We start from the raw sequence: 10,878 nt of genomic DNA on the forward strand, positions 1-10,878 counted from the left end.
AAATCCAGAAATTTGACTCAAGTAAAAGTAAAAAGTACGGCTCCTCCTAAAAGTATATTTTTAGAATAAGTGAACTGAGTAAATGTAACTAGCTGCTCTTCTCATGCCTGGTTTGTTGTCAGATTCTCTCCAGAGCCAACGAACAGGAGCCTTGTGGATGGTGGCTGGCCAAAGTCCGCATGATGAAGGGCGATGTGAGTTTCCTCGCTTTGCTCCAAGTTTACCACAGCCTTCATTTATTTGTTTTACATTAATGTTTCATTTATTTGTTTTACATTAATGTTTCATTTATTTCTTTTACATTAATGTTTCATTTATTTCTTTTACATCGACCACAGCCTTCATTTGCTTGTTTCCGTTCTTCGTTCCCAGTTCTACGTGATCGAGTACGCCGCTTGTGACGCCACGTACAACGAGATCGTAACGTTCGAGCGTTTGCGGCCGGTCAACCCCAACAAGGCCGTTACCAAGAACTCCTTTCACAAGTGCTCTGTCTCCGTTCCCCAGGATCTACAGGAAGCGTGCGTACCACAGATTATCCACGTTAACGTCACAGATGCCATGGTAACATCTGTATCGACCCGAATGTTATTGGTGACAAAGTTCCTGATCTACTCAGTCTGGTTCTGTTCTTTGGTATGATGTCAGCGAGTCACTGTGTGGTTGTACTGTGATAACATTAAAAGTGACCATCAGAAGTATTTACTACTAGTGTTTTTGGTAACTCTGGCTGTTCCTGTTATCAGCCGGTTCTATGCCCCAGATATCGGTACCGGCAGTGAAAAGCTGGGTTGGTGCAGCTTTAGTTACTGTCTGTCTTGTGCTGCAGGTGCCAGAACGAAAACGCACACAAGGATTTCAAGAAAGCAGTGGGAGCCTGTCGGGTTTCGTTCTGCCCAGAGAGCAGCGAGCTGCTGATCGTGGTAACCTTTGACCTCTACTTACTGCAGACATGGACAGAACTAGTTACTGTTGCTCAGCTACATTTACCTGGGTAACCTTTTGGAAAAAATGAATATTTTTATTTTGAAGCATCTCTGCTCTTACTGGAGGAAAATGTCTGGATTCACCAGACACATTATAACGTTTTATAATATTATTATTGAAATAAACTGATTTTAATATATTTTCTTTGTAATTATTTTCTTATTTGAATCATTTTGATCTTTAAAACACCAACATTTCCACATTACTTTTATATTTTGGTAAAATTCAGGTAATTTTTGAATATTGAATGATTGATAATTGGATCAAACACTAAAAAATGCTAAGCTACAAATTAGGTTACTGCAGTTTTTTATTGAAAGAAACTTTCATTTTGTTTTTGTTACTTGTATGAATTATTGTCATTTTGGTTTTTGAAATACCAAAATTTCCACTTAATTTTATATTTGTTCCATTTTTAAATATAAAATGATTAATTTGATCAGTTGCTCAGTTCTCTAGTAGACTTCTTACCAAATAACTTTTTACTCTTGCTTGAGTAGAAACGTTGACGTAGTTTTACTCTTGGCTGAGTGTCATGTCTGCCCTCCTCTGGTCGCCCTGAAGCTGTTCTCTTCTGAATGTGATCGTTTCCTGTCTCTGTGTTCAGTCCACCAATGAGTCGACGGTGAAGCGCGTGTCTCTGCTGAGCGACATGCACCTGCGCAGCCTGAGAACCAAGCTGCTGCTGATGTCACGCAACCAGGAAGCCACAAAGCACCTGGAGGTCAGCAGGTCACTAAGGAGCCGGCCGTCTGTTGTTCCCAGATCAGCTGTGAGTTAATGTCCCGGTTTTGTGTTTAAGACGTCCAGGCAGCTGGTGTCGTCCTTCCAGCAGGAGTTCACCGTGAGGCCCGACCTGATGGGTCTGGCCATCGGCAGCCATGGCAGCAACATCCAGCAGGCCAGGAAGCTGCCAGGGGTCACCGCCATCGAGCTGGACGAGGAGACCGGGACCTTCAGGATTTATGGGGAGGTACGGTGGTGGAACCAGGCCTGAAGCCATAAATCATAAAATAAGTCAAGCTCAGTTATTTCCATTTGGACGATTTGTTGCTCGTCTTTTCTCTCTTTCTACCAAAAGCTGGATGAATTCAGGCTGGTGTTTTGGTCTCAACCAGCCATTTGTATGAGCAGCAGTTTTATTTCCACAGAATTCAGTTTATTTGTTTTGTTTATTTATCTTGGATATTTAAAATCTCTTCCACTTCCAGCGTTGAATGTTTCTTAGAATTTAAAGTTTATTGATTATTAAATGGTCTCAAAACAACAACATGGAAGTTTATCACCATCATTTCTCCAGTATTTTACTTGCCTTTGTTTGTGGTTGTTTATATTAAAATAGTTTTAAGGTTTTATTCTTCATAAACGGTAGATAAAAATCTTTTAATGAAATATGTAAATACCTGCCTCTTAGTTCTGACCAATAGAGTTTATCTGATTTGTAAGATATTCTTAGACTTTTTAAAAATTAGTTGTGGTTTTTAATCCGGATGATGTTTGTGTTGTTCTTTAGACGGAGGAAGCTGTGAAGAAGGCCAGAAGCCTCCTGGAGTTTGTGGAGGATTCAGTCCAGGTGCCCAGGAATCTTGTTGGTATGCAGAGTTTAGTTTGGTTTAAACTTCAAGCCAATTAGGCACAAAATATCTCTGAGTAAAAGTTGTAATTGTAGTTTTCTTTCTCAAGCTGCAAAGTGTCAGACTCTGCAGTTTTTGTTTTGTTTTGACATTTGTTCATTTTTATCTCTGTACATATATTTCCTCCCTGATTTTTTTAAAGTTCCAAGCTTTCCGTCTGTTCCTGTCTGCAGGCAAAGTGATCGGTAAGAACGGGAAGGTGATCCAGGAGATCGTGGATAAGTCTGGTGTGGTCAGGGTCCGAATAGAAGGAGACAACGACAACAAGCAGCCCAGACAGGAAGTAAGAATGCTACTCCCACATCACTTCCTTCAGCCCAGCGTCTTCCTCAGCATTATTTAAAACACAGATGGACTCGGACTACACACACACTCTCAGTTCGTACTAACGTGTGTGTTTGGTGTTTGTGTTTTGTTGACGCAGGGAATGGTCCCCTTTACGTTTGTCGGTACTAAGGAGAGTATCGGCAACGTCCAGGTCCTGCTGGAGTATCACATCTCCTACCTGAATGTAAGCCATCTTTTGTTTCCACTCCTTCTGGGTGAGCAACCCGACTGATCTGCACTGGCTTAACATTCGGTTTGTTCTGCTAACTGAGGTCTAGTGGAGAAGAGCTGCACCAGAACGCCATCAACCAGAGCATCAGTGTTTATCATTACAACCTTAGCTGGATGCTGTTGCCTAGCAACGAGAAGGTCGTGGGGTCAAATCCCAGCCTGGAGGCTTTTCTTGATGGTGTTTGCATGTTCTCCTCCTGCATGTCTGGGTTCTCCGGGTACTGAACGGATCAATCGATTATTGAAACTAATTCAGGAATCGATTAATCATTAACTGAAATGTACAGACTGGAGAAAAGGCCAGCTGATGAGAACAACACATCCAGAGCAGAAATTAAGCCAGGATTGTGCAAAAAAATTATATATTTTGGAAAGTTCACTAACTTTGTGTTGTTGCATTTTAGGCAATAAAATGTTTATTTTCTTATTTAAAATTAAATTGAACTATTTGTTTATTTGCATCTGCAAATGTATTTTTAATATTGTATAAAAAATCTGCAGAATCTGCCAGTTTTCCAAATTAATTGATAACTCATCAGAATAATCGATTAATTGCTAACTAAAATTAGCAATAGTTGCCCAAATCTCAAGTATTTTGAGGCAAAACAATAAAAATAATATATTAATCATAATCTATTGTTAGCACAGTAATAAACAACATCATAACGGTAATAAACAACATCATAACAGTAATAAACATCATAACGGTAATAAACATCATAACGGTAATAAACAACATAATAGTAATAAACATCATAACGGTAATAAACAACATAATAGTAAACATCATAACAGTAATAAACATCATAATGGTAATAAACAACATAATAGTAATAAACAACATCATAACCTGAGAAACTTGTTAGTTTATAAATTGTGGAGAACTTGGCAATAACAAGAGTCAAACATGGAGAACCGACATTTAGCTTTAAACTTTACTAATCTGGAACAAACTTAGAAAATACTGAGCAACCCAGAACAACCGGAACATTTTAAAATGTAGCTTTTCTTTTATTGCTTGTTGTTTTTCTTCCAATTCATGTAAAGCTCTTTGAACTGACTGAAGAAGAACTACATAAATAAAACTTATTCATCTTTTTCTTATTAACTGCATGTGTGTAATGTTGTGCATCTCTATAGTGAACATCATGCCTTATGTTGTCCTAATAATTCAGATTGTTTCTGCTAGTCCTCTGCTTTACTCACACACTTTGTCCTGTGTGTGTGTGTGTCCTGTGCTGTCTGCATGTCTGCGCTCCTGCTTGCGGAGAGCCAGCAGCTAGACGAAGAGCTGAGGCAGATTGCGGCTTTTGCTCAGGGAAGCAGCCTAGCCAGATTCAGTGTAAACAGGACAAGGCGCTCTGGATGCAGTGTAGATGTGTGTATGATGTCTCTGCATGCACATCCTGTGATGACCTTCAAAATGTCAGCTTTGCCTTATTATTCCACCTGTTTTAACCAGCATCAACGCGTCAGCCAGTCACCCTCTTTCTCTTCTTATCTTCTCATTTTTGTCCTCGTTCTGACTTTCTTTGTGTAAGGAGGTTGAGCAGCTTCGTCTGGAGCGGATGCAGATCGATGAGCAGTTGCGTCAGATCACCCAAGGTCACCGGCCGGTCGATCGGGAGCGGGGCGAGCGAGGAGAGAGAGGCGGCGGGGGATATAACGCAGACGGTGGCGGCAACGCGTCGTCAGCCTCGCTGCGCGGCAGCCGCTCCTACAACAGCAGGGGGCGCGGCCGGAGAGGCCACAACTACAACACCGGATACGGTGCGCAGCTGCAGCACGTCTTTAATAATTCACTTCTCAGGCTCCTGCACAGGAAAACTGTAGATTTTATTTCCATATCTGGATATGAATGAAAAATGTTTCTGGTTTTTAACTGTCCTTTTCTGTAAAAGTTGGATGTATCTCCCAGTTTCAGTCCATCCATCCATTCTGTTTGTATTTAAAGCCTAACAACGAGGCCGGAAACAACAAATGGGATAAAAGGGGCAGCATTATCATCAAAAAACAAACCTGGAGTGTTGCCTTGAATCTTTCATTCATTTTTGAGAAATCCTTGAATCTCCATGGCAACCCAGATGGACCGAGCCCCGCCTTTGAGACGCAGCTCCTCCCCCACTCAGCTCCTTCAGACTAGCCAGCTGCAATTAGCAAACACCTGCTGAGCTCATTACAGGAGCTGCTGCTGGTAAAAACGTTACCTTGAGGGATCCCTGGTCCTGAGGGCAGGAGGTTTTAAAGAGACAGAGGCCCATTTTCAAGATGTTAAATCAGGAAGTAAATTAATTTTAAGTCATATTTCATGTTCAGCTCTGGAAGAAATGAGCTGTACTCCACTGAACCCCACTGAAAACCTCCTGGTTGGTCCACCAAATATTGACTTCTGACCTCTTCCTGAGTTAAAACATCAGTGTTGTTTCTAAATAAATATTGTTTTTTTTTTTTTTTTGCATTTTTTGAGGCCTGAAAGCTCTGCATCTTTTTATTATTTTGATCATTTCTCATTGTCTGCAAATGCTGAGTTTTTGCTTTGGATTTCAGAGACATGTTGTCAGTCATTCAAAGACTAAAACCACAATGTTCATTTTACGTAAACATATGCCTATAATCAGTACAATCAGAGAAACTGGTCATTTTAAATGCTTTTTCCAGAGTTTTATGAAGCTTTTTTATAATAGTTTCTTGATTGTGCTATAAAATGGTTCAACTAAAGGGAATTAATACTGCCCCTTTAATCGATTATTGAAATAATCATGAAGTAATTTAAAAGCTTTGAGTTGGAAAAACAACAGAATATTCTGGGAATTTGACTCTGGAAAGGTTTGACCCTTCCTGTGCACCAATCCTGATCCCTGCTGTTGGTTCTTTCTTCCTGCATCGTCTTAAATTCAGGCGCCAACTCGGAGCATTCGAATCCCTCTGAGACGGATTCAGAGCGTAAAGACGAGCTCAGTGATTGGTCGCTGGCAGGAGAGGACCTGGACGGGTGAGCTCCGAGTTCCTCATCACGAAAACGAGCGAAATGTTTCAGCCTCCAGGCGGCGCTCAGATCTCTGGACTCCATGTTTCTGCTCGCATCGTTTCCATTTGGTTTTCTGTTTGCAGGGAGCGAGAGCGAGGCCCCCGCCCCCAGAGAGACGGCCGCCGCAGGCCCGGGCCCGGCCGGGGCCGAGGAGGAGGAAGAGGCAGAGGAAGAGGAGGATACGGATACAACTCTGGTACAGTTCACTTTTAAATAAGAAAAAACTGAAACTCTGCCCGTCAGGCCAGAACTTCAGGATTCTGCTTGAAATCCTTGAAAACGCTTGAATTTAGATTTCAATTAGGTCCTTGAAAGTGCTTGATATTCAAACTGCTCAGTTTTATAATAAATTTTATGTTTGAAAACAATTTGGAAAATGTTATTTACAGTTGAAACCAGATTCACAGACGTTGAAACAGACTAAACTTTTTTTTTTTAGATTAATTAAAATTACCTAAATTATTTACATTTGCTAAATGTCATAAAACTGGGTGAGAATTATTTTGATGGTAGAAAGAAACTGAAATTGGAAATAAAAACAATAAAACTGAACTAAAAAGACAAAGTTTGGTGATGTAAAAGTCTGGAACTGTGGGAAAACTTCTCAATCCTGTGCAGCCTCCAGGGATCACGAGAACAACCCGCCCTACGGGAGCCTGGAGGCGAACACGGAGACGGACCAGACGGCCGACACGGACGCCAGCGAGTCCAACCTGCCTGCCAACCGCCGCCGTCGCTCCCGGCGACGCAGAACGGACGAGGACGCCACCCTGATGGACGGCATGAGCGAGTCCGACAACGCCTCCGTCAGCGAAAACGGAACAGGTATTTTTCATTTTTATTTACTTTGGAGAACAAATTTCCCATGATTCCCTTTACCGAGTCCGAGGGAAAAGAGCTGCTGCTGGCATTCAGGCTCAAACCAAGGAACCGATCCGATTCTTTGTGATGACTCAACGTTCCCAGATTTGTCCGAAGCAAAACCTCAGCGTCGCAATCGCAGCCGCCGCCGCCGCATGCGCCTGCCTGAGGAGAGGCAGCCAGGTAACGCAGCAGCTGCAGCGCCGCTGCAGGCGTCTGCAGCGCCGCTCCACACAGAGCTAAATGAAGCAGAAATTAACTAGCATGAATGTTGCATGTTGCTAACGAACTCGGTACTTTGTCCTTATGGACCATCTGCACTTTGAATCGCCTTGTTGCTGAAAATGTGCAATATAAATAAAACCACCTTTACCTTATCTTACCTTTTCTGTTGTTTACATCCGGAAATTTCTTTGACCTGTTATCCATAACTGCGCTGCAGCAGCAGAACGATACATTAACTAAATACAAATTATTATTAATTCAGTTCAGTTCGCCGCAGCAAAGGAAGAAATAACACAGAAAAACCAGTGAAGAACCCAAAACAATTTTTATTCTTGTTTTTCTCGCTCTGTGTCAGCTATGCGACGCAGACTCGTTGCCATAGCAACTGATAACCTTGTCATAATTTGTTTCAGGATTCAAAACCAAAAATCACTCAAACATCCCCACACAAACAGAACATTCAGTCTGTTACAGTTTCATGTTTCCAGGCTCCATGTTTAGTTTGATCATCAATAAGTGATCGCTGTGGTGGATTAGCTACCGCTGCTATTAGCTAAGCTAACGGCGCCGGTTGATTAGCTCATTTAAATATCTGATGATCTGTCAGCGTTGGTGTTTTAGTCGCCTTTTTAAATGTTTTTAACTGAATCAAAACACAGAAATCTGCTGCACATCTAAATTCTGCATCAGAAAGAAAGGATTATTTTTCTTTCTTTGTTTCATTCCTTTCATTACTTCTTTTTTTCTTTATCTTTGTTTCTTTCTCTTCTTTTTTGCTCTTTCTCTTACTTTCTATTACCAGAATGGAGATTTCTAAGCTCATTTTAATTTATCATGTGATTGATTGATTAATTCCTTGTTGCAGCAGACCCATTAGCGCCACCTCTGCTGTCGACTGATGTTTGTCTTTTTTTATTTTACATATTTGTATCGGTTCTATAAGTTAACCGTTTTTTTCCATCCGTCGTATTGATTGAATTGATATGGAAACATACAAATACCTGGTAAATATCTGTTATCGGCCAGAACAACATTAATATTTGATACCAATGCTGGCCCAAATTTACAAATCAGTGCGTCGCCTCCCTTCATAAATATTTTCTACTTTGTGTTGGCTTGTCACAAAAAATCTAAAATTCACTAAAGTTTGTGGTTTTAATGTGATAAATGGGGAAACATGAATATTTGTATGTTTCTGTAACTGAATGAGATGTTGGTGTGATTTTTCGGCTGCCTGTTCCTGGTTGGTACTGAATTAACACGAGGCTGAACGTTTGGAGCTGCTCTGCTTTCCTTCACGCCTGCAGCCAGTTTGTGTTGGTTAAATAACCTGAGAGGGTTTTTGTTGGGTTGTTAATGCAGTGACTGTGGCTGACTACATATCCAGGGCTGAATCTCAGAGCAGACAGATGACCGCCAAGGATACCAAGAAAAACAAGGAAGTGGTCAGTAAACGCTACAGCAGCTGCGTTTCCACTACAGATGCGACGCAAAACGTTCTTCCATCCCGAAATGCACTAATGTCGATACAGGTGAAAAAGCACCTGATATTAGCGCAAAATGTTTTTCTTTTAAATTGTTTACATTAAGCAAATTTATCGTCATAATTCAAATTCACGCAATTTTAAGGGCAATGGAAACACATCTTATCGCTACGTTTCCATTATAAATGTGCTTAAACTGTTGTTATTCCGCCAAAGTCAAAAAAACCCAGTTTCACAATTGTGGTTCTTCTAGTAAATAAGAAACCTGTGAATAAGTTTAATGTGAAAAGTCATTAAAAACCTTCCTACCACTTCCTGTCGTCGTCTTCATCGTTTCCAGTTGCAGTTTTAATTCGGCTGAAAATCATCCTAATGCAAAACCATTTTATCGAAAGACGTTTATTTTCCGCAGTTTTCAGTCAATGGAAACGCAGCTACATTCAGTTGTGAGACCAGCTGAGTTTTTCCTTCCATTGAACTTTCCAGTTCCTCCCTCATGGTGTTTTCTATGTCTTCAGGGTCAGGCGGAGGTCATTGCTGAGCACAGCCCCCAGTCGGCTCCGGCAACCACCAACGGCTCCAACGACGACGTGTCCGACGCCCCCACAGCCTCCTCCTACCAGAGGGACTCCAACCCACAACCCGTTGTGAACGGACTCTCCTAGTTGGACCCCAGCAGATGAAATGGTTTCAAATATTGATGACATTTGATTGGATCTCCATGTCGGCGTAGAGGCGTCAAATGTTAACATCTAAACACAACAAGCACTGTTTTTTTTTTTTTTACTTAATATTTGAAACCCGTTGTGCAGCAAACCTTTTAGCGCTCTGAACCCCGACCTTCACATGTTTATCTCTGCTTCTGTTCATTTTCTTTTCAATACTTCTTCCAGTATGAGCTTGCCAAAGATAGTCACACACACACACTCTTAGAGCTGCACTCTTAGTCCTCTCTTCGTCTCTGAGCTCGGACTGAATGCAGTATTTCCATAATGCAGACAGGGATTTTAATCAGATACTGTGGTGTGGCTGCAGCCGTTTTCCTGGTTCATAATGTCGTAGTCTGCCTTCTATCAGGTGAACGTAGCAGAATCATTTCTTTTTGGGATGTTTTGTGCATCAAGTTAAATGTTCTGCATGAGCAGAGTGTAGAAGGTTTGCTGAAAAACCCAAGTGTGACGTACTTGTGATCAGCTGTCGTGCCTTGAGAGTAGACTCAACAAGTTGCTGCCTGGCTCTGCGCTCCATCTGGAGTCCCTCCTCCCCTCACCTGCCACCAGTGGAACCAGTCCGGGTCACCTGCCACCAGTGGAACCAGTCCGGGTGAGTCGGCGTGCGAAATGCTGAGGGGTTTCAGAGCCTTCTTTTCAAATCAGGTGTCTCTGCTCTTAAAGTCGCTGGGAGGGGGATTCGGTGATCCTTTAAGTGTATCTGGAGGATTTTTTGACTTTTAGCTGCTTCCTGTTCTTTAATATGCAACCACTTGGATCATAGGAGAGATGTTATTACTGCAGATCTGGAAAAGAAACGAGAAGAGTTGTTTTGTTTGCACTGAAGCGTAACCTTTTACTCTTAAAGCTGATTGTAGTCGAGTCTGAAAGCCGTAGCGTTGCTGGTTTTCTGGGAACATCTCGCTGCCCAACCTTCTGTTTGATCAAGTTCGACACTGAGAACTTCAGAAGACGGTCAGGAATAACAGCTGGATTAATCCGGTGTTGAGATGTTGCAAAAAACCGAAGCAGAGCGACGACGGTCTTTTCATGGTTCTTCCACACCGGCTGGCTGGAAACTGGTCACGACTGTTCCTCTGAGGAAGATTTATTTGGATTATTTATTTTTTAAAAAGTGTACAGTATTTAAAAAACATAAAAAAATAAAGACACTCTTCTTTTTCTTGACACTAAAACGTGATATCCAGAGGTTTTCATACATCCATCTACGATTTGGACTACTGACAGTTGTAACATCCCAAGAGTTTTTGTTGGGTCAACTACAGTAAACTGTTTCTTTTTTAAGAATTGTCTGGTTGGTTGATGTGCAATATGTTTTGTACGCAGGTAGTTCCTAAATAAACTTGATCTTCTATGTAGATCTGAACCCA

The 10,878-nt window shown here is 41.5% G+C and overlaps 1 protein-coding gene across 2 annotated transcripts in view; it reads left to right on the forward strand.

Moving 5' to 3' along the window:
* Positions 1-10,874, forward strand: part of fxr1 (FMR1 autosomal homolog 1) — a 16,820-nt gene extending 5,946 nt beyond the window's left edge. Inside the window, exons 4-19 of one of the 2 annotated variants that reach the window (XM_015047611.1) lie at positions 123-194; positions 373-521; positions 830-923; positions 1,595-1,711; positions 1,790-1,960; positions 2,501-2,579; positions 2,795-2,904; positions 3,046-3,132; positions 4,721-4,949; positions 6,078-6,171; positions 6,291-6,403; positions 6,826-7,032; positions 7,174-7,251; positions 8,656-8,738; positions 9,296-10,435; positions 10,477-10,874. In XM_015047611.1, coding sequence (XP_014903097.1) covers positions 123-194; positions 373-521; positions 830-923; positions 1,595-1,711; positions 1,790-1,960; positions 2,501-2,579; positions 2,795-2,904; positions 3,046-3,132; positions 4,721-4,949; positions 6,078-6,171; positions 6,291-6,403; positions 6,826-7,032; positions 7,174-7,251; positions 8,656-8,738; positions 9,296-9,442 — 1,830 coding nt within the window. In that variant the 3' untranslated portion in view covers positions 9,443-10,435; positions 10,477-10,874. The remainder of the gene's footprint in view (positions 1-122; positions 195-372; positions 522-829; positions 924-1,594; positions 1,712-1,789; positions 1,961-2,500; positions 2,580-2,794; positions 2,905-3,045; positions 3,133-4,720; positions 4,950-6,077; positions 6,172-6,290; positions 6,404-6,825; positions 7,033-7,173; positions 7,252-8,655; positions 8,739-9,295; positions 10,436-10,476) is intronic. The other variant, XM_015047612.1, reaches the window with a different exon arrangement.
* The last annotated feature ends 4 nt before the right edge of the window (positions 10,875-10,878 follow it).

Source organism: Poecilia latipinna, unplaced genomic scaffold, assembly GCF_001443285.1.
Source record: "Poecilia latipinna isolate Pla-1442-1.1 unplaced genomic scaffold, P_latipinna-1.0 Scaffold836, whole genome shotgun sequence".
Classification (NCBI taxonomy): Eukaryota; Metazoa; Chordata; class Actinopteri; order Cyprinodontiformes; family Poeciliidae; genus Poecilia; species Poecilia latipinna.